Source organism: Eschscholzia californica, unplaced genomic scaffold, assembly GCF_041429995.1.
Source record: "Eschscholzia californica isolate CP2 unplaced genomic scaffold, dmEscCali1.0.p SCAF_2, whole genome shotgun sequence".
NCBI classification, from domain to species: domain Eukaryota; kingdom Viridiplantae; phylum Streptophyta; class Magnoliopsida; order Ranunculales; family Papaveraceae; genus Eschscholzia; species Eschscholzia californica.
This window is the reverse complement of record NW_028238309.1, coordinates 61,963,315-61,991,289: the sequence shown is the minus strand read 5'-3', so window position 1 is coordinate 61,991,289 and position 27,975 is coordinate 61,963,315. Positions and strand designations below refer to the sequence as shown.

The following is a 27,975-nucleotide window of genomic DNA, read 5'->3' as shown; positions in this document are numbered from 1 at the left end:
CCCTTTTGATTATGTATGCTTTAGATTAGGTCGATAAGAAAGTCTAAGATGTTAGAACCAAACTTATTTGTCGATTTTTATTTTTCGTTGAATTGGGACTAATATAGTGGACCAATAAAATAATTGAAAATTTTAATTGATTCCTATTGAGAAAAGACCTTTGTCCTTTGCCATGGAACATTTCAATTTGACCAAAATCATAAATTTTTCATTGAACTAATTGACAAGATATAGTCCCCACCCAAAAAAGAGAAGAATAATTTAGTGAGAGAGACACATCTAAAGGGTGAATATTCATCTTTTTCTTTTTATTATAATATTATAATAATTGAGATAGAAGGTAAGTAAGGGGATATTATATAAAACAACACAAGTAGTTCATCTTTTTATTTTTTTGATATCATGATGAATAAACTACTTTCAACAAAAAAAAAATGATGAATAAACTAACTAATTACTACTATTTATTACTACTACTATAAATTGTCTTCAATATATTAGTTATAATAAAGAGATTATTTCTCATTATTAATCATAATATATATAAAGAAAAAGGGTTTTTTTTTTCTATGATTTTTTGTTTTTAAAAGATATCAAGGATTTCCAAGATAAATGCATTACAAAGAGGACAATTACCTCTGTTTACCCAAAGCTTTCTTGAGCATATCCTGCAAAATGTGTGCCCACATGGTATGAATGCTGCTCCTTTCTGCCTTATCATACACACACAGCACATGTACTCTTCTCTCTTTGTTGTTGTACCTTTTTCTCTCTCTACCACCACCACCATCTCCTCCTCCTCCTCCTTCTCTCTACCACCACCACCCTCCTCCTCCAACTCCTCCCCTTCTAACTCCTCCAATTCCAGCACATGATCTGTTGTCTCCTCTAGTAATGCCATTAAAGAAACCCTAGGTGGTTGTGCCATTGTTGAAACAATCCCTTCATTGGGTATGGGTAAGGGTTGTTGTTGTTCTTCAATTGTAGTAGTAGTAGTACTTTCTCTCTCCTCCTCTGATGGAGTTGGAGTTGATTGTCTCTGTTGTTGTTCTTCTCTCTCTGCAGCTAATGCAGCTGATAATCTCATCACACCTTGTTGATGATGATGATTAATATTGGAATCTGAAGAAGTAGTAGTATTTTCTCTAACTTCTTCTTCATTAGAATTAGGTAAATTAACCATGGTTGTTGAAACAGAGGAGGATTCATGGGTATTTGAAGTAGTAGTACTAGTTATTGTGAATGAATTTCTTCTTTGGGTTTCAGTTATTAAAGAAGGACTACTAGAAGAATCATCATCTAAATCTTCTTGATCACGATGATGAGGATGAGATGAAGTAGAACCAACAACACGACGAATTCGAAGAACATCTTTAAATGATTTCTTCCATGGTTTTTGCTTGTTATTGTTGTTGTTATCAATGATTTCAGCAAAAGGTGAACTAGATTCTTCATCTTTGATTATATCAAGAAGAGTTCTACTTGGATGATGATGATGTTGTTGTTGTTGTGGAAATGAATTTGACCTAATAATTTCTTCACAACCAAGAACAGCTCCTAATGTTAAACCAGCTAGGGCATTTCTTCCATTACTATTAGTATCAATATGATCATCTCTAACTTTCAATAAATCTCTTAGATTAATTGATGATGACGATGATGAAGTATCAATAATTGACATTTGTTCTGATAAAGTTAATCTCCTACGAATTCCTCTTCCTCCTCCTTCTTCCATAGTACAATTCATTCTATCACAAAAATAAAACTCAGATCTACATCAATTTAGAGAGAGAGAGAGAGAGAGAAAGAGGTTAGCATCGGATACCTTTCGTTCTTGAAACGAAAACCAGATCTGATTTCTCAATCCATTAATACTTTTTTTCTTTAATCACTGACAAAAGAAAACAATCGTTTTAGAGAGAGAGAGAGAGAGAGAGAGAGAGAGACAGACCAGAAGATTGATTGAAATCAGAAGCACAAAAAGATAGAAACATCTCTCTTCTTTCTCTCTCTCTCTAAAACAAGGAAAGCTCTATCTCTTCTTCTTCTTACCTGCTTCTTCTCTCTTCAATCTCGAGCTGGTTTTCTCTTCATCTTTTTGTTAACAGAGAATTACGTTCTAGAGAGAGAAAGAGAGAGATTTGAGGTCTCGATTTTCTCGTTTCGTCTTCTCTCTTTCTCTCTCTAAAAAGTCCAGACGCCGGTGAAGGATTAGCTTTTGTGGGGGAGGGTTCAGTTCTTCTGAGTATTCTATATTTGGGGAAACGGGGATAAGATTAGTTAAATTACAAAAATGACCTTGTTTGTTTCTTAGTAAAAGAATAGAGATGCCCATATTGGTTAGGGTAGTTAAAGTCAATGGTCATTTTCAACGTTCTCATCATTAGTCAGAAAAAAAAGTCTCTGTTTGTTTAACAAAAACGCGTTTAGATCTTGTCCTATGCTAATATATGTGATTTTCATTTTTTAAGATTGGTTTAGAGTTCTTTCAAAAAAAAAAAAAAAAAAGAGTATAGTTTTTAGAGTAGTAAGTAGGGGTGTACACGAGCCGAGCTCTTAACGAGCTGCTCGAGCTCGGCTCGACTATTGCTCGTGCTCGATTCGAATATTAACGAGTCCGAGCTTAACACGAGCTCAAAATCAAGCTCGTTTACATAAACGAGCCGAGCTTGAACATTCTTTAGTGTATCACGAGCTACTCGTGAACAGCTCGTTTAACATACTCTTATAATAGTGTAGTACATAATTACGTATTAGTAATGAAACTTGTACATGAAATATCAACCATTAAAAAATTATTGGAATATGAATCATTAATCATTATTATTGTATGTGACAAATGATCATTGAAGTATTTTGATGATTTAGAAAGTTTTAATTTGAAGTATTTTGATAAACGAGCTTAAAACAATGCGAGCTCGAGCTCGTTCAAACTTATACGAACCGAGCTTGAACAAGTGGACAATTACTCGAACGAACTCGAGCTCGAGCTCGACAATCAAATACACGAACCGAGCTTGAACATCTTACTACTCGGCTCGGCTCGACTCGAGTACACCCCTAGTAGTAAGTGGGAGAGCTCTATGCCCAACCAATATCGTAGGCAAATCCTATTTACAATATGTGTTCGATAACATTTAGATAGAAGTAAAACATTTATTCTTTCTAAATCCTGATCCAACATAAGATAACATCACGATCGAAATTCGTCCCAATTTGGTAGATCCTAATCTGGTACAAAAACTATTCATTGCTTTGTTCTTTCTTCTTCGAACCCGAAGGAACCAAAGCCCCTTAGCTAGGTGGACAGGAAAGGTAAATAGCTCTAAATAGCTCGGATGGACGTGGAGGTGGAGGGTCATGAAAGGCATAGCCCGCCCCAGATATTAACCTTCGGCTTACTATCTGTGTAAAAAAAACCACTCTTGACTACTATAATGAAAGAAGGGCAACCGAACCTACTCCCTCACCACCGGAACCGCCCGACGGACTCTTGAGCACTTTTTACTTCTCGAGAAAATCTCATGGCCTGAGTCGCACCAGAGCCCTTAGCTTCCCCAGGCCAAGCACTGCCCTCAGCTCCCGGGCTTGTGACTGACCCATGAAGATAATGATCGAACGAAATATCACGGTTGAAAAAAATAATAAACACCTGTGTACATTAGGGTTCATGGTGGCCAAAATTATGCGTCATCGTACATTTGCATAGCAAATGTTGTTTGTTTTGATTTTTAAATCTTGTTGTATGTAATACAGACCATTTTGCATGTCATATATTTCTCCGTTGTATGTCATGTAATGTTAGATCCACTAATACTATTAATTTTAAATTCTACACAGATTAAGTTAGATTAACAAAAATTTGATTGACCTTTCATACATTAACATACCAATGTCCTAATCTATTTTCACTCTCGGAAATGTGTTGTTTTGGTGTCCAAATTTGACTTTTTGGTCCACCCAACCTAACTTTTGGAATATTTTCTTATTCTATTTTACTTTTGGCTTAGACAGATTTCACATAAGGGTCAGGGTCATAGTCTTTTCTATGATTCTTATTGTTTAGATGTCAATATTCATGCAATTATAGAAATCCACTATGCATTTGTCCTCGAGTAAATTAATCCCTCAAGAGGATATTTATATTTTTAGTTTATAGGTAGTTCTTAGTGAGTGAAATCTTCATTTTGGGCTCCAAATGAGCCTTTCTCATCCATAACAATGAATAAATAAGTGAAACGTCTGAGCGTATGAGCGTCTTTTTGCCCTCTTGCCCCGGTAAATACAGTTTTATGTTATTTGTGGAAACTAACAACTCTAAAACCATAGCTATGCCGACTATCTCTTCTTTAACCTCTCTCGGCATTTTGTAGGATTCTCACTAAAAATCAACTGATACGATCTTTTCACTTTGTTTTAAAGGTTGTTTGTTGGCAAAGTTCTATTTTGGCCGCACAAATTTGAAGTAAAGCACACACGACTATGGATGTATTGGCTAAGAACTTAAGATTGGGTTTGGGTCACTAGAAAGGTAGTGGCTTCCACTCATTTGTGAGACTCAAGCCATAACTATAACGGTTCTAAAATAACAAAATTCTTGTTGAATAACTTCTAATCCGCACGAAAGGCATAACGATCTGGGCACGCACAAAGAATGATACAGACAATAGAGAATTATAGTTCCACCCTCTCTTCTGATCTTGCCATGGGAGTCAACCACAAGGTCGGCTTATATGTACGCGAGAAAAACATAAAGAAGTTAGTAAATATGATGAAGATGAATTAGGTGAACCAATCCCCTTCCATTGGAAGTTTAAAGTTTTTTTGTTTAATGAATCGATACAATCCTAATTTTTGTTCAAAAATAAAATAAAATAGTAGCGGAAGGGGACGAGTAGTTATCTTTTTTCCTAGGTTTGGTTTAACCCATGTTACATATAACTTGGTGAGTCACTGACACCCATTAAGATCTTGGATCTATCTTTTATTAATTTCGGTTGACCACTCGAAATCTGTATATTGACCTTAATTTAAAACAGGAAAACTAATGAAGAAGTCTAAGGTGCTGTTTGTTTTTTAATGTTTTCAGATCTGAAATCTGAATTGCATCCCAATTCAGATTTCAGATGTTTGTTTTACAATTGAAGAAAATCTGAAAATCAATCTGAATTCGGCCATGATCTGAATTCGGCTGAAAAATACCCCACAAATTTCAGACTTCAAAACAAGTCTGAAACGAGGGTTCAACTTCTGAAAAGTGTCAAATGACGTTTATACCCCTTAGATTTAGAAAATCTTTCTTATCTAAAATATTTCACATTTATTCAAAAAAAAAAATTATTTCACACAACACAATCCAAAACAAGAACACCACCACTGCCACCACAAAATCACCAGCAAACCACCACCATTATTACCGGAGAACCACCACCACCACCATTACTGGCGAACCACGATCACCAGAAATGATAAAAAACAACAATCTTTTTAACTTCTTTGCCCAAAAAAAAATTCAACCTTGATTCATAAATAAACCCTAGATTCAAGAGAAAAGATCCAGAAATTAATGAATAAAGAAAAACTAAACCCTAAAATAAATGATTATAGGGAAACCCAATCACAGATCCGGCTAGGATTTAAACAAAAACTAAACCCTAAAAATCTTCAAGTAGATGTGCTTCGCATCTGTTGTAAACTCGAAATATTAATGGAAGTTTGAAGCTTATTAATCTCATCTAGCTTTGAAATGTTTAGCTTTGAACAAGTAAATCATTGTAAAAATGGAGAAGATACAGTAATCGGTGGAGGGTAAGAGAGGAAGCGAATCTGACGAGAACTTCCGCCGGATCTATGAACCCCAAAATCTTAAAGGTGTCAACCCTTGTCGGATCTTCGAGAGATAGCTTCTGCACTTCTTCTTCTTTGAGAGAGATACCATCTGATCTTCTTCTTCTTCAAGAGACACCACTGATCTTTTAGAGAGAGAGAGAGAGATAGAGAGAGAATTCGTTGGGTTTGAGAGAGAAACGGCAGCCATGAAAAGAGAAAGAGTGAAATAGTTATTAGGGTTTTCTTTTGTTAAAAAAGAATACTTAATAAGGATTGTTTGGTCAAAAAGTTTATTAAAGGGTATAACAGTCAAAATTGCAATTCAGATTCAATGATTCAGATATACAAAACAAACATCTGACTGGAAAATTAATTCAGCTAATTCAGTTCAGCCAGTTCAGATTCAACTAATTTAGATTCAGACCCTTATAAAAAAACAAACAGCACCTAAAACTAATAAAAAAAATATTTTTGTTAAATATTGCTAATAAAAATAGTCTGCAGGAGGAAGTCCATTGGAAGCCCCACTTGCAAGCAAGGTACCTTAAAATTAATACTGGCCCATCATTTCATGTGGAAGAGAGCAAGAAGAGTGGAAAGTGACTTGTGGTGGTGGAGGTGGGCCGGTGTCGCCATAGAAAGAAGAGGAAAAAGAAGTTCTTAGGACTAACTAGAGTCACTAGAAGTTAGTCGGACCACCATTTGTCAGCAATCCTCCTCCAAGGGAGAAGAGAGAATGGATAGATGAGACAATGCTTTTCGAAAGACAGGTAAATCAGGAGAGAAAAACGTAACTGTTAAAGTTCACGACAGAAAAATTGGTCATTTTTACTTTAGGGGTTATTTTGGTGACTTGGTCATGTTTTGGGGTAAATAGAAATTAACCATATCTATATCTATGTTATAAGTTCATATCTTAGAACAAATCTTCCCTTTCAGATTGTGACCTATTCTATAGTTTACTCAAAAAAAAAAAAAAAACCTTCATAAAACAAACAAACAAAAAAAAAGAAACCTATTCTATAGTTGAAAAGTGCCAACACCTTACCGGTTGGTAAGTGCATATACTCAAGTCCCAAAGTTCGATCCCATGACTCTCAACACAAAAAAAAAAAGTTTGATCTCATGAAAGTGCAAATCTAGAAATATTGAACTTGAGTACAAACAAAGAAATTTCTGTGGGTTTTACATTTAATTTCGTCAGGCTTTAGGCCGGTAGTATTTCGATAGTAATTTCGTCGGGCTTTAGGCCATGAAAGTACAAATCCAGGAATACTAGCTTAAGACCTGACTCAATTTGTTATAGCTAAAAGAGTACATCAAAAGCTCATATTAAACATATAAAATTAACTCAGACTTCATAATCCAGAATATAGAAAACAAATAAGTACTACAATTTAGTTAAACCATTAAGTACTACAAATAAGTAACATATTTTACTTTTTCCGCGTTCAGGTTCATGCACTAAAGAAGTCGTATAAACAGTTAGAACTCTTACGATTAAGATAGGCTGAGGTAGTTTCATATGAACTGTTTAAGAAATTCTGTAGCGACAAGTCTTCCTCGTGTGTTTACTGACATCTTTAACTCGCTTATCTCCTTATCAATATCCTGCGGATTTGAAAACCGTAAGTTCAAAATCGGCATTCAAGCTTGACAAAAAAGTATTTACAAATATAAACAATATGCAAGATTATATTATGAACTGAAAAAAATTGATGAATACTTGGACAATGTTTTTATCAATAAGAGCAAATTAAGGGTAAGGTAGATATTAAGTTTATAGGGTTCTTGCCTCCATGAACTGCACGATAAAATCGATAAGTTTGTGCTTTTGCATATCCTCGCAGTGATAGTTTGTGATGAGAAAGCTAATGTCATAACCCTACAAAATAAAGAAAGCTTCAACTATACGTCTAATACCGTTAGAACATGATATTTGGTCATGTAAACGTTCTAACGAGTTAGAACAACATATAATATCCATAAAATCGAAACAAGTTGTTATGATTGAGATACAAGAGGGAATTATACATACCTGAACTGGCTTTCTCCTCAATACTTGAAATGCTTCTGCCCTCATTGACAAAAATCTAAGAAATTTTCTAGTTAGTATGTTTTCGAGCTCATCTGCCTGCTTTACCTATAAAACAAGACAATTAACACATTAAGGGATTTTTTTTCTTTACAAAATATTACAAGAAAAACAATTAATCTTAGGTTTTGAGATTTTCAAATATTGCTCGATATAATCTACAAGCATGACACGGAAATCCCAAGGATACAAATGAAAAAGAACTTGTTAATCAAAGGCAAATTGCAGTTTCGGAGCTCCTTGAGATACCCAAGTATTTATGGATTTTATGCAAAAAAGAAATAACTCAATTTACACATAATGTGAAGATAAATTATGAGGTAATAACCAGGATGCAGTTTAAAGCACCATTTCACATTGTGATACTTCTATCTCCTAAAATCACTAGAATATTCGTTCAATTTAGCCATAAGCCAATAAAGTTCATCAAGAATCTCAACTCAAGAGTTCTTTCAATATCTAACAATGCAGAGATTGATAAAAAAAAATATTCGGATTCCGTAACAGCTTTTATTGTCTTCATGATGGAGACCGTCTAGTGGGAGTCCACCCACTTGTGTAGTGGTGGGTCAAGCAGCACACTGCGATTTATCATAGTGGTTCCCCCATGAAACCACTTTGATTACTAGTCAAATGTGGGGTCAAATGGGCCAGTTGCTTATAATATAGAGGCCAAAGCAAACTAAAAGACACTTTCGTCTGTAAGCATTATAAAGTAGTATAGTACAATCATCAACTAGTATCCAGAAAATAGATAGACGTGTTCTATACCTTAATACTTATACGAAGAGAATTGATAGATGTCTCGATCAAGCATTTTTCAGCCTCATTCCGACAAATCAGCACCTAAGACGATAACTCAAAAATGATTATGCAGTCTACTAAAGATGTCAAAAACCTTAACAACCCTGAGTTCTACCAAGAGAGAATTGATCAACATAAATATTTCAGATTACATTGTTGAATTAAAAATGAGAATAAAGTTATATGACTACCTACAAAAATATTTTGATGAATAAGCTCTAAATAGATTAAGGTTATGTTATTACCATTCTCATAGATCCCAATGGTTTAGGTCACGGATAAAATCGAGTTCGGTTAAACGGTATGTACAGATGAACAAAACTGCTACATGGCTATAAAATAGGCTAAGTTTCTGAGACATTCATAGACCCCAAGTAAGAGCGTTATTATACTTTTTTTCTAGTACCATAGATTTAGAAGTGTTCCCTTTCCGAATGAGCTACTGAAAATCCTTAAAGTTATTATGAGTAGTTTACCGGAAAACTAATATGCTACATCACAACAAATATATTTCAGAAATAGCTTACATATTTCTCATAAAATCTTCTAAACATGAGCCTGTGCTTGGTGTGAACTTTGATACACAAAGACGTCACCTGAGGTCTGAGGAGGTAATTATGATCCTCAGACAATTATTTCCAAGTAAGCACATAATGTATAACCAAAGCTCACATTGTACCCACTACTTAACTTTGAGTATCCAACAAGAGTACAAACGTGCATGCCTCGACGAGCAAGGACGTAGCCTCGTTTAGGCCAGGGGCGGCCTAAGGGCAAATTAAGTTAGATCTTTTTATGTCACTTGGTGTGTCTTACGCCCCTTCGGTCCCACAAATAGGTTGTAGCAGTAAACTATTTGCTTTTCCTTTGGTCTTTGTCAGTACAGGTCTTATAAAATAGGACTTGTGAGGCCTCGTAGAGTCCTTGTCTTGTGGCCCAAAGCAGTCGATGTAGCTGCTTCTGGTCTAGGCCGACCGTGATTGAGATTACTTTACGCACAACAAGGAATAGATGGAAGCAAATAACTATGGTTTACAATATGTTACCTAGTACACGGGTCTCTCTGGTAAGTGGTACAGCTAATGACCGTTACCCAATATGCTACCATGTAAGTATCGGGTACACTAGGGGGTATACCTCTTTGGTACGCTATTTTCTATTCTTGTGCGTATTTAACTATTTTCCTGAACAATATATACTCTCTGATGCATATATAAGAGATACACGGTTACTCAGCATTCTATCTTCATCAAACTTCAAATCTTAACCAGCTAACTAAGAAAATTTTGAAGTTAACAAATCGAGCTTATAAAGTTTTACAAAATAAAGTCAGTTAATTGAAACTGGAGATTCCGGTACGCCAAATTTGTGGGTACTGGATCTCCAGCCCATCCGAGAAGGGTATAGGGAATCTGGTATTCGGTATGCAAGGGGAGGTAGAGTGTCTGGTAAGATTCAGAAGCTGATGCAGAAAGGGTTTAAAATTAGATTTAGCATTCTATCCATAGATTAATGTCACAAAGAAAATACTCACAGGATTTAACAGAAGTTCTGAGCTGGTCCTGAAATATAAAAAAGAGACATCAAGACCTTTTCCGATCAAATAAAAACACAGTGTGCAGTCTCTATGAAGTATGAGGTATGAATAAACATCTGGTAAATGATTGCACCAGTGACATCTACTTGCAGTAATGCAGTGAAGAACTAAAAATAGATTAACTATCAGCAATCAGAAGTCCTGACTTCTTTCTTAACTTACTTTAGCTCAACCTCTGGCTTGTTATGTCTTTCAACTTCTTGACAAGGAAAATTCTGCAAAGGACCAAAAATAAAATGAAAATCTAACCAATAACAATCCTGACAGATAATCATACCGAAGAAAAATACTGTGTGTGAAGTGTCTTTCTCTGCACACTAATTTAACCACCTGTTCCTGTCAGCTAGTGAACCATCAAAATAGCGATATAAGAAAAATGAGAACAAGAATAACATAACATAGAAGCCACTTCTAATTTGACTCATATTATTTATGTAGCCGGTTGCTACATCAGAGAGGTTTGCTCGTAATACTTATTAAGACACTAAAAGTAGTAGAGAATATTGAGTTTTTATATTAAAATAGTAGAGTCCAATTAGGAAAGTTCAGTATTTAGCAACTATTAGTTGCATATCTGTACGCTTAACAAAATGTTATAGAAGAAGGCTTCTCCGTTCGCGTTTATTCATTACTAATTATTTCAAATGATCTTATCTTATTTTTACTCTATCTACCTTTTATTGCTTTTAGTTTTAATCTCATTCATTTAAAGAGCTTCCTTTAGCGTCTATATTAGTTATTCACTCGCCATTTCCGATGGCTTGCTATGCAAAAAATGCACTACGCTAGAAGATTGTAATTTATCGTTGTTGATAGCACCATGCCATAAACGAAACTGGGTTACAGGCTTACAGCTTGGATGATAAGTTCACAGTCACTAAAAGAGAAAAAAAGGAATTGATATTCTTATACTGAATTCATTGTTTGCGCTCCTGTCGGACTCAGAGATCTTACAAATCCTTTAGGTGATATTCTTTTACTTAAAATTCGTTTGTCCTCACTTACCAAGTATTTAGTTTTCTCACGCATTTCCGAAAGAAATGGATAATACCCAAAACTAATCCGTTCGCATCCAATTACAACGAATTAAGAAAATACGTCATTGACATACTGACATCGAACATATATGTCAAAACCGAGCTTAAGTACTTCCATTCCAAGAAACAAAAAGTACTATGCAGTTCACTTCAAACCATTCAAAAAGCTCATGTAGTGATTGCATCTACTTCTCTCCAGTTCATGTTTCAGAATGACATAGATGAAACCGTGTTCGACTACAACAAAAACGTATACCTGCAAGCACATGGCAGCCTCGAGAGTGTTCCGAATGCATGTTAAATACGGACGTAATGTGTGTGCCTATACAACATTCATCAAACACTGATGTGAGGAAGCTTCAAAATAGGTTTCAAATACATAAAAAGTCAAGCTTGAAACCAGAAAATCACACAAAATGAAGAAATCAAACAGACCCAAAATTCAATTCGATTTCCGATTGCTCTAAAGTGATCTCTATTGAGAGAGAAGGAGAGGGTAGAGAGTTGAACAAAACCCAAGTCTGTAAACCCTAAATTTCGAAAAACTTCCACTTGTAATTGAGTCATAGACTACTCATACTGAACAAATTAGGGATATAAATCTTAAGAAAGTCAAAAACTAGTAAATAAAATTAAAGTTGCAAACTTTGGATCATGAAAAGATTATTTTGAGGTTCGAAAATCATAACTACATCCAATTTGATCTATAATTAAGAAATGAAGTAACCCTTACCATAAGAAATCTGGTCTGTCTTAGCAATCAAACGTCTAAGAATTCAACTGAGTTGTGTTTCCGACGAGAAAAATGAAAAGGGTAGGTGAAATTTTTTAGTATTCTTGCAATTTCACGTTATTAATGGCGATGGTTGGAAAAGAAATGGGAACAGAGAAAAAAAAAAAAAGTGGAAGAAAAAAAATTCCGACCTGCCGGATTCGAACCAGCGACCTAAGGATTTATCTGTTGATACAACTACAGTCCTCCGCTCTACCAACTGAGCTAAGGTCGGATAAGTGATCACATTTCAACTCTAGAAAATAAAACCCTCATTGATAACTAACACTACTAAAATGGGAAAGTAAACATTTTTTGCTTCACTCTAATGATAAAGCCCACTCAACCACCACTTTTTTCTCAACAAAAAAAAAAAAAAAACCACCACTTTTTCTTTTTCTAATTTGTAATTTCCAACTATTTTCTCCCAATGATTTTAGAGCTTTGTGTATCATACGTAATCTCTTGTAAAGATAACTTGACCTAATTATAGTAATAGTAGACATGTATTTGTTGAGTAATTTCTTTATCGCATGCCACATTCACCATTAGTCGTTCATTTCGTAAAACAATTCCAATAGCTTTTCGGGAATATAAAACTTTCATGCCTTCTCTGATCAACTACGAATGTGTTACAATTATTTTTACGTTAATTTCAACTTTATCCTTTGTTTCTACTTTGAAGGACTTAAACCCATGGTTATGGTCGACAGTTACCTTGCTAAACTTCTTTCTCCGTCTAAACTGTAACTCGAAGGTAAATATTACACATGTTCGAGATTTAGGTTGAGCCTTTAGTATGTGGATTGAATTACTCTCAAACTTATTTTCTTGACCACAAGTTAATATCACCCACTTACTTTACCATAATTTTCTCTTTGCTGATCTTTTCCACTCAATGGGATCGTCATTAGAAGATCAATCGTTCTTTCATTTAATCGTCGATATGTATTATAATTGTCCTCTTTTGGTATTAACTTATACATATTTCTTTCGACAACAAAAAAAAAAAACATAAGTTTCAATGAAGTCGACGGAATTTTGACTAAACTTCCCTTATTGGCTACTATAATACACATATGAGTCAGTTTTAAACCAAATCGGACCTGTACCTAAGCTTTTAAGTGTTCTCTAGAAGAGCTCATACTACTACATTTTTGTGACACACTATTCACTTCCACCCCGGACCCAACTCTTAAATCTCTACCTTCTTCCCTCTCCGGCGTTCTACTCCGGTTGATCTTTCTTGCCTGTCTCCTTGGAATTTTTCTAGGTCATCTTCCAGAGTCACTGAAATGAGAAGGTATAGATCTTTCTCTCTTTATCTCTCTCTCTCTAGAAGTTATGATTGAGTTACAGATCTAATTTTCTTTTGTTGCAGAGCTGGAGATGTGTTTGGGAGAAGAGGAGGAGGAGGAGGGCATCGTCAGATTAAGCCACTGAATTGGGGATTGCGTGGACTATTAGAACGTTTATCAGTTGCTGTAATCGTTCTTTTGATTTGTTCAATCTCTCTCTTCACTACATTCAGGGGAAATCACTCTTCTGTTCGATCCAAGGTCTGTTTTCTTTTTCTTTTAACATTTCAGTTTTTATCTTTTTAGGGCATAATTCAGTGTTACCAAAAATGAAACAGGAACTTAGAATTCTTCAAATTATCATGATTAATGCACTTTGTATAATTCAATGTCACCAAAATGAAACATGAACTTAGAATTCTTCAATTATCATGATTGATGCACTCGGGGTCTTGCTCTAGCTATCCACTTCGAAAATCCGTAGGTCACGGGATCGATATTTGGTGGAGGTGGAACTTCACAATTTATTGATTCTGTAGTTTGTATTGTGTTTAGAGTGTCTTTAGGACAGTTCATGGAAATTATGAGCATATTCCATCCTTATGATATATCCGAAGCCAATTGATGTATTATATATGAATGTCTATTGTACTCGTGTAATACTGTATTTTCAGAAAAAGGATATCATGATTGATATCCATTATTTAAATTTTTTATAAATCGTATAAGCTACCTATTATTGTGTAGCTTGGTCAAGAATAAGATAGGTAGAGTTTAATTTTGTCTGTTGATTATTTTAAGTGAAGATTCGATGGGGAGGGAATTATACACCTACCCGCCCACCCCATGGGTTCGGAATTCCCCTTCAGGAGGAATAACATTCCTCCTCGAAATGTGATTAGTTATGCATTCATGTGCACCAAACATCATTATGTTATGTACTTCCTTGTAATCGCCAATGTTTGAAAAGGTGCATAGGATGCGCATCCAAAGCATTCATATCCTCAACTTTACTATTAAAAAGCTAATTTGCTATGGTACTACAAACAAATTCAATAGAATATGCTATTAGTAAAAAGGAATACTATTACTACATTAAAATATATGATATTAAAGCTAGGCCTCGAGGCACCGCCTCTCGTTGTCAAAGAAAACCACATCAAGGCGGGTTTTTTAAACATTAGTAATCGCATTCCATTCCTGAGGCCAAGACCTAAGGGTATTAAGCCAATTCGGCCATGAGGTGGCTACATCGTTTGCGGGGTACATTATCCTCCACCATAATATTCTATATGTTAATATTTCAAAAGATATTTGTTAGGAATTGTTAGAAAACCAACAGGTAAATATCTGAGTAGACAGAGCTCCTTTCCCATCTTATGTCTATGATCAGCATATAGTACACCCTTGAAGAGCCGGTTTTCTTTTCTTTTCGGCATAGTTTTAAAATTTCAATGCTTGTTATAAGCATGGAGCATTTCAATGTAGGATTTACCCGAACTATTTGCTTTGAATCAAATTTCTGGATCCCCCTTATTTGTCTTATTTGGCTAAATGAAAATGTGTGTGCCTTGACCATATTTTTCTTGTGCAAAATCAGATTGGTGTGGATGATCTCTGGAATACTGCTGCGTCTGGTGATTGGAGGCCATCATCTGCCCCGCGATCCGACTGGCCACGTACATTAGTTTTTGGGTTTTTTTGACAACTTATTTAAGCTTTCATTATAGATTATTGGCATTACATTACTCTTAAATTTTAATAATTATGATATAACTCCAATTATAAACAGTGTTTGCTGCTTTCTTGTGGCAGCTCCTCCAAATAAAAGCAACGGTTACTTACGTGTTCGTTGCAACGGTGGTTTGAATCAACAAAGAACTGCGGTATGTGTTAGCTTCTTAAATTACATTATTCTCTGTAAGATTTGTTTCTCTTTGTTGTGCTAAATCTTTGCTACATAATTTGTGTTATTTTATTTTGGTGGCAAGTTGTTTGATACCATAAAAGACATAATTTCATTTTCAGAAAAAACCAAATAGTAATATCACTTAGAATTTCTTTATAACCTTAAATTGGTGCACTCAATGAGTTATGATTAAGAGGAGAGACATCTTACAACACCCTACCGTAGAATCAACACCTATTGGACGAAATATTCCGTGGACCATTAGGTGAAGACAAAATCTCCATCACATAATTTATGGAAAGGACCTCCACGACAATATGGCTTATGATCTTATGCCACTTTTGTTAACCACTTACTCTCGAATCTTGAATTGCAAAAGGGAGGAGTAAGAATGTAAAAACCGTAAAATTTTCTATGTAACTCTATGAAAGGCTGATGAGGATTTCATGACAAAATTTACCTCATTCCTCCAAAAGTTTCCACTGGGAATGGAAATTCTGTTGAATCCTCGATAACATGATTTGATATCTCTGTGCTTTCTCTAAAAAGTAACAACTTATTTCTAGATTCCCAGCGGAAAGGAGAATGGTGTAAATGAGTAGTTCCTTTTCGCCTGTTATAGTGCTGCATGATGTACATGCTTTCGCGGAAGCTTCCATAGGGGTTGCCAGTCTTTAAAATAAAGATAAACGACAACTAGAATTATCTAACAGTCAAACAAACTTAGACAAAATATTTTCAATGATCTAATCTGAATTTGTAAAGGGTGCTCCTTGTATAGATATTAGATAACTCCAAGAAACACTCCTCAACCTAGTGAAACATCAATAACTTGCCATTTGAGATATCTATATACATTTAGGGCTCTTTTAAATACTACCTAACAACATTTTTGAGAACCTCAAAAAAGCATAGACACTAATCCAAACAAGAATCTCAACTTAACTAAGAAACTTAAATAAATACAAGTAAAAGTAAATAGGAAAAGAAATCATGATATTATTTTGATTCCCCTTGCGAGCAGAGGTGCAGAACCCTTGAGGAAACCCGATTCACATCAGCACGTGATGGGTACTGCTTGTAAAAATCCATAATCTCTAATAGTTTTGTTGCTTTTGAATGAAGGCTTATTTGCCTGCTTGACTAGCAGAGATTATCTTATTTTCTTAATTTCTGAATCATTTCAGATTTCCATTTTTCTTATTGATTGTTTGTTAATACATTCTTAGCTTAAAAGATGTGTTCCTTGTCTATTTTAATTGTGAAAGAAAATCTTAAATTCAAGATTTTTTTAATTAATTTAATTCGCTTCGCTTCCACCTATTTTTTTTTTTTTTATAAATTTTATGAGTAAGATTGTTTCACAGACAAAAATTTGAACACTCAACTAAGAGTCTCTTGAGGTGGATGATATAATTTTGTTTCAGACTAGAAATCCCTATATTTGGTTCCTTATTATCTATCTGATTACATATGAATAATCTGCCTAGTTCATGTATTTTGGGTTAATTTCTGAGATTAATTGTTTTGTTCTGGATATTCTAGATCTGTAATGCAGTTCTTGCGGCACGAATCATGAATGCTACTCTTGTACTGCCCGAGTTAGACGCGAATTCCTACTGGCATGATAATAGGTACCAGATTCTCACACTGGTAAAATTTTATTTTCAAACGATCTCAAATTGGTAGAACTTATCTGTTCAAATATGTTTGAACTTCTATTTGTGCATTACATTACTTAAGACTAAAGTAGGCATGATTGAACCTACAAAACTTAAAAGGATTGGAAAGAACTATTACGGTAATATATCTACAATTGATCTTGATCCGAAATTTCAAACATTTCTATTCCTGCTCTATCCTATAATCTTTAATCCAGCAGTCAAAGAAGCTACAGCCGTATAGATGTAGTTGGTGAATACTGTCTCTTGCTAAATATTAGTATCTAATCAACTTCACATACTGGATGTCCAAATAACTGTTTCGGGGCCCATTATCTCGCGTCAGATTGAGTGGTGCCTTCATGAGGCTTGACTGCTTGATGTCTTTCAATAATACAGGACGTGTCAACAAAAGAAAGGTGTTCAAATATCATAATTTTATGAGAATATAGATAGAATGTCTTGCCAACAAGGTAGAAACCTCACTAGAGCACTAACAGTAATGTGGTAACTGGTAAGAACTCATTAATTTTTGGTACTGATTAAGTCGACAGTCCTAACCAACTTCTCGATGCCAAGAGTGAGGAAATCTCAGTTGGAAACATTTGCATTTAATCAAGTGCTTCCTGTTCCATTGGAGCAGATCCATTCCGGACGTTAAGATAAATTCTTTTGTGGATATGGTCGAGAATTGGGATGCTTTTATCTTTTTCTTGTAATGTTTTTCGCTTTTTTAACCCCTAGGGGGTTGTAAATTCGTTTCCCTTCTCTTAGTTCAATCAAATTATTCAAAAAGAAGAACATTTGCATTTAATCGAATAAACATCTCCCTGAATAGCCTATGGTGGAGTAATATCATACATTGCTGCCTTCAATTTCAGATGAACATATTTCCTTATAGCTTTTAGTGTTCAACATATTGTAGCTTATTCCGAGTAAAAAATATTAGTTTTCAAGAGTCAAGACCAATATAGATAGTGCCAACTCCGTTATTTTTTTACAGTTCTCTCATTTCCAGAAGAGAGCCGACTTTCAATTTTCTAGATTTGCATCTAACTTCTTTTTATTTAGAGCACTGTTCTAGTTGCCACTTTCTAACAGTGAGTAGTTTGTCTTTCCCACTATTTCAGTCCTCATTCTGTTGGTATCTAATAATTTTTTTGTATTCCCTTGGGGTGCTCAACATCTTGGGAACTCGTGATATACAAATATTTATACTTTACAAGACAATCATGTGTTGGTACTGATACTGAAATACTTTGTGTCAACTAGCTAGATTTTCTGTAGACAATTTAATGAATTCTATCTGTCTACAGCGGTTTCCATGGAATCTATGATGTTGAGCACTTCATCAAGTCACTAAGGTTTGACGTACGAATTGTGGAAAGCCTTCCTGAGGTTCAAGCACATGGCAAGACCAAGAAGATGAAAGCTTATCAGGTCAGAGTGACATTTGGTTATCCTGTGTATACTCAAAAGCTGCTAATGATCTTAGGTTCTAAAAAGAATCTAAGCTGTTGGTAAAATATCTCTTTGCAGCTTCGCCCCCCCAGAGATGCGTCTGCTAGCTGGTATACAACAGTTGCTCTAGAGAAGATGAAGGAGCATGGTGCGATTTATCTAACTCCCTTCTCACATCGCCTCGAAGAAGAGATTGGCAACCCTGAATATCAGAGGTTGAGATGTAGAGTTAATTATCACGCCCTTAGGTTTAAGCCACAAATAATGAAGCTAAGTAACCAGATAGTCAGCAAACTTCGCTCACAGGGTCACTTCATGTCAATACATCTGAGATTTGAGATGGATATGCTCTCTTTTGCTGGGTATGTTTCTTTATTTTTGACCAAGTTTGATGGGTATGGTTCTACCTAATAATGTGACGCAAAAGTAAATGATTGTTGTGCAATCATTTTAATATTAACAAGATACAAAATAACTTTATTGTGCAAACTGCATAGTACAGCATAGATCTCTCGATGTTTCTTTACTTGTTTCACAGATGATTTGTCGTGATTCTAAGCGTTTGCTAGTCCTGCACTGTTGAAAATGTTATAAATGATCATTTTGTGCAGGATGCAGATTAAAATATTCTGGTTTATCTTAAACAGCTAAAACTCTAGCACTAAATAGCATTTAAAAGTAATGCTCACTGTCAAGTAACTCCAATAGCATATGAACTCATTTTATTTCTTTTACCTCATTCTTTAAGATAATATGTTTGTACATTGTCAAATGTCAATGGAAGTACTCGACCATTAGTATTTTGTTTGCTCCGTGTTTATTTCATAAGAGGGTTATTCAGAGATAGATATTAGCTTTCTAATCATCTCAAACTTTTCCAATTGCAGATGCTTTGATATATTTACGCCAGCTGAACAACAAATACTGAAGAAATACCGGCAAGAAAATTTTGCAGAGAAAGAACTGGTTTACAGTGAAAGAAGGGCTATTGGGAAATGTCCATTAACACCAGAAGAGGTTAGTAGTTATCAACTTATCATTCTACTAAAATCTAGTTGGCTACAGTATTAAGTTCTGGTGCTCCTGAGTTGAGCTGCTAGACGTAATAAAATGGAGAACCTGTCAATCATGATTTTTGTTTAGTGCGTATCAAATCCGTTTCTGGCTTCTTTTCAGTAGGTTATGAGATGTAAATTGTCCATATTGCTTGTATAATAGATTAATATCAACCTGTGGGGGCAATAAATGGTGCTAGTACTGCTAATAACTGTAAGGTTTTGAAACCTACATGGGGACCAACAGTCGGTATCTTCGTCCATTTTTCTGCTTGCTTTTGATTTATATTTGATGATAACGTGATGTATACAGTATACTTGTTTGGTACCATTTCAATTTTGTTCTCCCGTTTTTGGATGATCAAGAAAATCAACAATTCGTGTAGGTTGTCTTGACATTCAAAGTCGTGTCAGTTTTCCCCTAATAAGGGTGACAACTAATCAAAGTTGTGGGTTTTAATACCAGTCATATGTGGATATAGAAATTGGTCAGTTTAACCTGATATGTTGTTGTAATAATGTTACTTCCTGTGAGGACCAACTTAAATGGCTCTCTTGTTGCAGGTGGGTCTCATCTTACGCGCAATGGGCTTTGACAATTCAACTCGCATTTTCCTTGCTGCCGGTGAGCTCTTCGGCGGGGAGCGATTCATGAAGCCATTCCGAGCCCTATTTCCTCACCTTGAAAACCACAGCTCAGTGGGTCCCGCAGATGAGCTTGCTGAGAACACTCGAGGCCTGTTAGGCTCTGCTGTTGATTACATGGTATGTCTCCTATCAGACATTTTCTTGCCAACTTATGACGGACCAAGCAATTTCGCCAACAATGTCATGGGCCATAGACTATATTATGGTTTTCGAACCACCATTACGCCTGATAGAAAAGCTCTTGCCCCAATATTCATCAAAAGGGAGAAAGGCGAGACAGCTGATTTCGAAGAAGAGGTTAGACGTGTAATGTTCAACGGGAAGTTTGGTGGACCTCACAAGCGGGTTCGTCCAGAGTCATTTTACACAAACTCATGGCCCGAGTGTTTCTGTCAAATGTCTGCTAAGAATGCAGCTGATAAATGCCCACCAGAGAATGTTGTCGAGGTTCTTAATAGCCGATTTCAGGGTGACCAAGTAGAAGGAAATAAACTATCAAATACGACAGATGCTTGAATTTGCATATTATCTTGTGATTCTCAATGGTGGGTTCCTGCTAGGTTATATTTTCAGGCAAATGAAGGGTAGCTGTTCCACAAACTAGTTTCAAGCCATCAGTTTTTCATAGGATTTGAGACAAGTAGATGGGATATTTGGAGTATGAGGAGAGGATCGGCGATGGAAATGTATTGTCTGTGATGTAAAGCAAAATATGGAACTGTATGCTCCATTCTTTTTACCAAAATGAAAGAGAAAAGAGATGAAAAGGAGGAAAATTATCAGAAGTTGAGCTTCTGTTTCACTTGAAGCCCTTTGTATCTGATCTACGATTTTTTGTTATTCGTTTAACGTGTTGTTTAACTTCCGCTTGCTGCTAACACGTATTCGGTTCCCACCAATCCACCATAACTCCCTTCATCATCTTGTATAATTAGGCAAGTTCCTCAATAGTGACTCCATCATATGGTCAACCCATCTGCAAGAGGACCAAGAGTAACTCTTATTGTAAGGAGAGAGTTTTCAAGGACTGTTCGTGGGTTTGGTGTGTAAACTTAACCAAGTGCTGGTCTTGGTTAAAATAGCACATAGATAAGAAGTTATAAACCCAACTCAAAGTCCTACCCCTAAGGCTGCCTCTCATGAGTTGAGGAAAAAGGTTGATGTTTTTGGAGAAATAAGAAAAGTTTTCAGGGAATAAAATATCATATGGTGGGAAACTGAACTTTTTCTCCCATATACACCTTTCGTTAGGTTGTCGGTATACTTGCCGCCGGAGTTCTTGCCGCATTAATCATCTTCATCTCTCTCTCTCTCTCTTCTATCTTTATCTCTTCTCTCTACATTTCTCTCTAAGTTTCAGCGAATGGGAGGCACCTTCGCCGGGATCCTTCATTTGGTTTTCCACATGAAGCACTCTAGTTCTAGCAAACTGAACTTCGTTAGGTAGAACCAGACTACCTCGTCTGGTTTTCCAGACGAGGGTTTTGGTGAAGGGGCCCTCCCCATCGCCGGAACATAGATGGGAGAAGAGAGAGTGAGAGAGGAAGATGTGTCGCTGAAGTTGATGGAGTTGTTGCCAGAGTTAGTGATGGAAGTTGTCGGAGTTGATGGTGGTGGTAGGAATGAGAGATGCAGAAAGAAGAAATGGAAAAACATTCAGAATGGATGGCATTTGGAGGAAACAAAACTTCACAATTTTTTTTGGTTTCCACCAAAAATTTGTACCTTGAAAAATTCCTTTATTTCCCCAAAAGATCAGATCTGTGAAATTGATGGTAACATTTATACAATAGATTGGTGTTTTGGAGAAATTAAAAAAAAATATCCGGAGAATAAAATATCATAGGGTGGAAAACTATTTTCTTTATCCCAAAAACACCCTTATCTTCATCTCTCTCTCTCTCTCTCTCTTTTCTCCTTCCCTCTTTCTCCATTTATCTCTACCTCTTCCTTTTCTCTCTAAGTTCCCATGAAGGGGCGTTCCTTTTATGTCGTCGGATGGCAATTCTTGTCGCACTTATCATCTTCATATCTCTCTCTTCCATTTCTCTCTACCTCTTCCTTTCTCTCTCTAAGTTCCGGTGAAAGGGCCTACCTTTTCTTTCTCTTCAAGTTCCGGCGAAAGAGAGGGCCCTTCGCAGGAACAAAGATGAGAGAAGAAAGAGAGAGAGAGAGAAAGTGTTGCTGGAATTAATGGAGTGTCGCCGGAACAAAAATACCAAGATTCCATAATATCTTCAACTGTGGCTCTTGCCTTCACTTATCTCAACTTATCATTAGCCTTTTCCCTTCTCCTATCTTAGCAAACTTCGGAGGAATTCTACTGAGTAGATTTATTTATCTTAGCAAATCTCCCATAACTGGACTCCATATAAATTTATATTGAATACCCAAACTGGCATTACCAGAATTCAGCCTCAACACAATAATGAGAAATGAGGCTTTCAAATATTCCTTGCCATATCTCATCAAAAAAAAAAAAAATTTCCTTGACAGGGAGTCATCTTCATCTGTTTGGACCTGCAACTACTTGAATATAAGCAAATATTAGGGAACAAGTGACTGAGTCCTCATACTTGTTTTACTTCAGCCACCCTAAAAAAAACCAGAATTCATGGCGCCATATAACATCAACTGAATTCACCAAAGCTCAAATATTTCGTCAAACTAACGTCAAAAAAGGTAAAGATACCAACAGCAGGATCTTCTCTCTTAATTTGTGGTTAGTTCAACAAACATTTACATCTAATACATTTTACAGATCAAATTTAAGCATCAGTAATAAGGAAAACAAAAGTAAAAGTTCAAAATAGTTATGGTAGTCTCCCTGCAGATCGAGCACGCAACTTGTCAGCAACATAAAGAAGGTGGCTGATATTAGTAGACGGGTAATTCTGCAGTAGCTTCAGATTCGAAGTAAAATCGCCCGCTAATAAACGCCTGCGAATTAGAACCAACATGGCACAACATACCCGAAGTAGGGTTTCCTGCGCAAGAAAGAACATGTCAGATTCTCTTATCTAAAATGGAGGGAATACAAGCTCTGCTACTTAACAATCCTGGGACCAATTATTTATGTGAACTAGGATACCCGAAGTGAGATTTAGTATGTAAATCTTGTGTGAACTTGTACTCAATTGTGTTCAGCGTTTTAAAAATGTCCTTCATTGCCTCGAGGCGTACACAACTCAAGTGTAAACAGAATCATACACATTGGTGTCGTGAGGCGTGTGCCTTGATTAGTTTTAGGGCCACAAAATACCACTCTAGGTTAACATCCTATTATCCAATCACCACTACCCTCAGTTAACATCCTATCAGTAAGATGTAACACCTGTCTCACAACCAGCCGTATTGTCCTTTAGGCACCACCCACGCCCACTAGTTTCAGTTCACATGGTACAAGGTGTTTCCTAGGCATGGGTCTGCCCTAGACCACCGCAGGCTTCCCCACTTGGCCAATCTAGGCGACAAAAGCACCCAAAAGGCCAAGATATGTAAGACAAGGTGTTATGTTATAACCCCGGTCTAGAAGGCCTTCTTAAGCGATGCGGGACAAAGTACCTTCGACATGAAAGATGGTACTCTATTTTGGACTGTTAATAGGACGAGTTAAGAAACAAAATGAGGGGTCAACCTCATTCGTCATAAAACTAATGAAGAACAAAACTTACCAGAGGACCCTCCGGGTCACTCAAAAGGGTATCCCATATATGAATGCTGTCGGCGAAACTGAACTCTTGTGTCAACAGGAGAGTTATCCATCTAAACGCATAGAATTGAGGATTGACCTGTCATTTTGAGGCAGAGTTGAGTCAATAATTTAGAGCAATCAATGTGCTCCTACATCTTGATATTATATTTTTTTTTTTTATATATATTGGAGAATTAAGCTCTATGGAGGGCCCTAAAAGAGAAATACTGGAAGCTCAATAGAAATTAGAACAACACTAATCTAGGCCTGAATTATAGAAAAGAAATGTTACTGCTGCTAAGGACTTGGTCTTAAAAAAATATCTACTAAGGACTTGGTTAACCCGCCTGAGACCAACACGATTTTTTACATTGATAATTTGATACTGAAACAAATTTAATTATAAATCAACAGTCCCAATTCAAATATTTCCTTTTTTGTAAATGGGTAATTGTTCTTATGCAGCCAATATGATGCTTGGGCTGGGTTAGAAATTCTCAACCCGGGCCATATTAATTATTAAAAGGGTACTGGATGAACAAGGCTTTTCAAGATCAGATAACTGAGACAGAGTAGAGGATGTCAGTACTCCACTGTATCAGCAAGCACTTGCTGCTTGAGGTGAGACTCCAACTTGAAGTCTAAGAATTATATACAGGTTCTTATTCAATAAAGAGTGGAGAAGATTACGCAGATTCTTAACATTATCTGGAAAATAGCAGGTTGATGTGAAGATGATTTCTCATGTTGCCTTCACGTTGCGAAAGAAAACTACCATAATGAGCTACTATTCAATGACAACTTATAATATGGCCCATATGTTCGTCAAAAGCTATTTACTAGTTATTCTATCTCTTTGTACAATAGCGCTATATTTACGGTCATCCATATAACTATAAGTGAGGAATTTCATATCTAAGGGAATCTGAAGGAAGTTGTTTAATTCGGCTACCAACCACTTGAAAAACCGGGGCACGTGAAGATATAAAGCATAGTCGATAGATGCTCAAACTAAAGGTAGTACTGAAGCATCTTACTTTGGTGGTGACCTCCAAATGCCGCCAGAGCTCTTCATCGTGTTCCTTCAAAAGCTGAGACAGTTTTGTAATTGTGGAGCGAATGCCAACAACGCTGTTGTCAAGTTGCTGACAGAAATGATCCCGAAATCCGCTTAATAACTCAACGAAGCAAAAAAAGGTGTCTGCCTCTACACAAGCCTACATGCACAAAACAAATCCACATTTAGTGTTGGTTAGGAAGAATCGTAACTTGTAACACGGATACTATGCTTAAGACTTCAAGAGAGATGTTTCTTGCTATAAAAGTTTAAATAGTTCATAATTCAAAAGGCTCGCAAAACTAGGTTTGTTTCTTTAAGGCAGCAGGAAGATAAAAAAAATGAAGCATAGGTTGAGGTAGAACCCAAATTGAAAATTCTGCAAGAACGAAATCACAATTAAACAAAAATTTGTCTCATGTTTGTCCAAACATAAGGTAAACATGTTGCATACAGAAACTGGAGATAAAGATAATATAACATGAATGGTGAATCAAACTTCTCTCACCGCATTGTCCTCATTAGGGTCGTTCTTGAACACATAATATAGAGGTGCCAAAACTTCGTTCATTCCTTGAACATATTTTATTCCCGGATTCAACTTTGCGAATATAATCAATATGCGCCTCAGAGCTTCCTGAAAACAAGAAAAGTTTTAATAACTCAGCCAGATTACTCTGTCTTCGTTTCAGGAAATTCAAATAACAACAGCTCACCTGGTTAGCCTTCGCAAAGGACGAGTCCCCTGAGAAAAAATTCAAATCTGGATGAGTGCGCTTGACATCACGGTCAATCTGCTCAATGATCTCGGTGTCCTACAAAAATGAACACTGGGGCTGGTCAGGACATATAAAGATGTTGGCATTCTTTAAATGCACCAATTACAGGAACCAGGACATTTACTACCCACACCACATCCATATAAGGAAAGAAATCAAGAAAAAAATTGCATAAGATTCAACTTAGGGGTTAGTTGTCTGTGTTTTCGAAATATGTCACTGAAAAGTATGAGGAAAAATTGTCTGATCCGAAGTAACACATGTTTCAGACATTTGTGAGATATAATGCCATAAAATCTGACTGAACGATACTCAATCAGTGACACACTCACTAATTCCCTAGTAGAACGAGTCTTAAACTAATGGAGCCGATCCCTTCCACAAGATCTATATAAAACTTCTATGCAAATAGTAGTTTCCCGGACGTCTCAAAATGACATCTACAATTACTCGTTAGCTTGAAGTATGTTTTCTTTTTCTGAACAGTGAATTATCGGCTCGGCCAAGGCAAAGTAGTACCTGGAAGAATTGATTCCAAACGCTGGTCTTCCCAAGGCTCAGAGGATGCTCATCCTGAACTATTTCTGATCTAGGGAGCATGCCACTCCCTTCACCCTCATTTTTGAAACTTGCAGTTTTCTCCAGCTTCCTTGTAATTTCAGACTGACTAGCCACAGAAACATTCAGTTCATAATTCTCCAAAATTCAATTCAAGAAGAGTCTACACTAGAAAATAAAGATAGGACACCATTGTTTAGTTCCAGGACTTGGGACATCGAGAGCTTGATTTTTTGTGTGGGAACATATATCGCTTCAAGCAAAACTGAAAAACTTATGGTGTTTGCTCCCTCGTGCAATATTTGGAAGCATTTGGAAGGCTACGAATAGAGGGACATTCGTAGGGAAAAGACATACTTTGAAACGATTCTATCCTTCATTCTAGCTCTTGTTTTCTTTCTTGTGAAGAGTAAAAATTGGTAGCTTTCTCTTTCTTTTAGGGACTTTACAATCAATTTGGAGGCACTTTTTGTGAATGCTTAGACCCTCTATGGTGATACTTATAGGCTTTCATTTCTACATTAGAGGAGAAAAGAAAACTAATAGCAAAGAGTAAAATGACAATGCAGCTGAAAGCAAGTTCATCATTTTCGACACAACACTAGTCTAAGAATCTCAAAAACTGACACTAAAATATAGGCAATAATTTTTTAAACTTTCCTTCTACAAACTACCAATTCTTAAGTTGACTTACAGGATTCATTAGAAGTTCGTCTGTAAAATGTTTGTATTGAGACCTCTTTTTTGTTAATTCCGACATCCATAACCCACGATCATTTGGTAAATACCCTAATAGAAGCTGAAAACCACAAGTACCCAAAAGTGAGATGAAGATATTCATCAACCTTCTAAACAAGCATGATTTACAAAAAAAACCTAAATTTCAATCAGAAGCAATTCAATTCAACTTCATCAAAAGTTTATACCTTCCAAACAGTGGGTCGGATTCCAGCTCCATCAGGTACACCTTGAGAAGCTAATCTTCTCAACTCACTCAAATTAATAACTTTGCTTGAAATCTGATTGATTAATAAACAAAATTGTAGAATCAATCAATAAAATAATCAAACCCCATAAATTCTAATGAAATAAAGGAAAGTGAAAACAAACCTCAGAAATGAGTTGAGACTGACGAGAAATTTCTTCAGGTGAAAAACTAGGGGAACTTCTTCGATCATCATCTCTGGCAGTATCTTGTTTAGGTGGTGAAGATGGTTGTTGTTGTTTTTCGACGTGGGATTGTTTAGGTGAAGGAGGAGATTGAGGAATTGGAGGTTCAGAAGTGGTAGTGAGAGTGGAAGCGTATCGACGGAGACGATCATCATCTGGTGAGAGATTTGATGACCAGAGAGAACTATTCAACCAATCTGGAACTCCCTTCTTCACCATTACTAAATTAGGTTTTTTTTCTGGGTAATTGATCAATCGATCTTTCTCTCAGTGGTCTTTCCTCATTACAAATTAGGTTTTTGTTGTTTGTTGGGATTTCTAGGTTAGACTTGAGAGAGAGAGAGGAAAGAGAAGAGAAAGTTAGAGAGAGAAGGTTAGAGATTAGATTATTGTTGTTAATCAACAAGGCACGTGATACTTTCTTTTGGGTTAGTAGTTGGCAACCGTGGGTTACGAGACGGGTCAGCATGGCACGACGCGTGTCATGGCGGTTCTATTGGGGCATGGCTGACCTTATATTTTACCGCTCGGTATACTGAGAGACAACATGC

At 36.2% G+C, this 27,975-nt stretch overlaps 4 protein-coding genes and 1 non-coding gene across 6 annotated transcripts; 1 reads left to right on the top strand and 4 right to left on the bottom strand.

Moving 5' to 3' along the window:
* Positions 1–280: 280 nt before the first annotated feature.
* LOC147559997 (uncharacterized) lies at positions 281–2,231 on the bottom strand. Of its 2 annotated transcripts, XM_086661991.1 has the most exons (3): positions 2,053–2,231; positions 1,826–1,891; positions 281–1,748 (listed from the first exon to the last, which is right to left on the bottom strand). In XM_086661991.1, the coding sequence occupies exon 3, from the start codon at positions 1,745–1,747 to the stop codon at positions 584–586; it is 1,164 nt and encodes a 387-aa protein (XP_086518117.1). In that variant the 5' UTR covers position 1,748; positions 1,826–1,891; positions 2,053–2,231; the 3' UTR covers positions 281–583. The 2 variants fall into 2 exon arrangements, with proteins under 2 accessions (XP_086518117.1, XP_086518116.1); XM_086661990.1 differs by having other exon boundaries at positions 1,826–2,228.
* A 4,913-nt stretch (positions 2,232–7,144) lies between these two features.
* Positions 7,145–12,361, bottom strand: ARPC4 (binding protein). The gene is made up of 8 exons (XM_086661988.1): positions 12,096–12,361; positions 11,619–11,684; positions 10,488–10,540; positions 10,263–10,290; positions 8,696–8,770; positions 7,868–7,972; positions 7,625–7,714; positions 7,145–7,440 (listed from the first exon to the last, which is right to left on the bottom strand). Exons 1-8 carry the CDS (start codon positions 12,096–12,098, stop codon positions 7,351–7,353), a joined length of 510 nt encoding a protein of 169 aa, XP_086518114.1. The 5' UTR covers positions 12,099–12,361; the 3' UTR covers positions 7,145–7,350.
* TRNAY-GUA (transfer RNA tyrosine (anticodon GUA)) lies at positions 12,281–12,369 on the bottom strand. Its single transcript is given in 2 exon segments — positions 12,281–12,316; positions 12,333–12,369. It is a non-coding gene; the product is annotated as a tRNA-Tyr (tRNA).
* Positions 12,370–12,759: 390 nt separating this feature from the next.
* On the top strand, positions 12,760–20,911 carry LOC147559994 (O-fucosyltransferase family protein). Its single transcript, XM_086661987.1, has 9 exons — positions 12,760–13,437; positions 13,516–13,693; positions 15,033–15,111; positions 15,248–15,318; positions 16,887–16,975; positions 18,319–18,442; positions 18,542–18,825; positions 19,351–19,480; positions 20,083–20,911. Exons 1-9 carry the CDS (start codon positions 13,430–13,432, stop codon positions 20,680–20,682), a joined length of 1,563 nt encoding a protein of 520 aa, XP_086518113.1. The 5' UTR covers positions 12,760–13,429; the 3' UTR covers positions 20,683–20,911.
* A 1,870-nt stretch (positions 20,912–22,781) lies between these two features.
* On the bottom strand, positions 22,782–27,975 carry LOC147559993 (Ypt/Rab-GAP domain of gyp1p superfamily protein). Its single transcript, XM_086661986.1, has 9 exons — positions 27,365–27,975; positions 27,181–27,273; positions 26,949–27,053; positions 26,216–26,359; positions 25,634–25,732; positions 25,426–25,554; positions 24,898–25,077; positions 23,841–23,957; positions 22,782–23,153 (listed from the first exon to the last, which is right to left on the bottom strand). Exons 1-9 carry the CDS (start codon positions 27,641–27,643, stop codon positions 22,980–22,982), a joined length of 1,320 nt encoding a protein of 439 aa, XP_086518112.1. The 5' UTR covers positions 27,644–27,975; the 3' UTR covers positions 22,782–22,979.

Coding starts and splice junctions, on each gene's coding strand:
- LOC147559997 (XM_086661991.1), bottom strand. CDS start 1,747: ATGAATTGTACTATGGAAGAAGGAGGAGGAAGAGGAATTCGTAGGAGA.
- ARPC4 (XM_086661988.1), bottom strand. Junction 10,541..11,618: donor AGGCTGCCATGTGCTTGCAG/GTATACGTTTTT, acceptor GGTCCTTTGCAG/AATTTTCCTTGTCAAGAAGT. Junction 7,715..7,867: donor TGAGGAGAAAGCCAGTTCAG/GTATGTATAATT, acceptor TTTATTTTGTAG/GGTTATGACATTAGCTTTCT.
- LOC147559994 (XM_086661987.1), top strand. Junction 15,319..16,886: donor TGAATCAACAAAGAACTGCG/GTATGTGTTAGC, acceptor TGGATATTCTAG/ATCTGTAATGCAGTTCTTGC. Junction 19,481..20,082: donor GTCCATTAACACCAGAAGAG/GTTAGTAGTTAT, acceptor CTCTTGTTGCAG/GTGGGTCTCATCTTACGCGC.
- LOC147559993 (XM_086661986.1), bottom strand. CDS start 27,643: ATGGTGAAGAAGGGAGTTCCAGATTGGTTGAATAGTTCTCTCTGGTCA. Junction 26,360..26,948: donor ACGAACTTCTAATGAATCCT/GTAAGTCAACTT, acceptor GTGGCTAGTCAG/TCTGAAATTACAAGGAAGCT. Junction 23,958..24,897: donor ATTTGGAGGTCACCACCAAA/GTAAGATGCTTC, acceptor TCAAAATGACAG/GTCAATCCTCAATTCTATGC.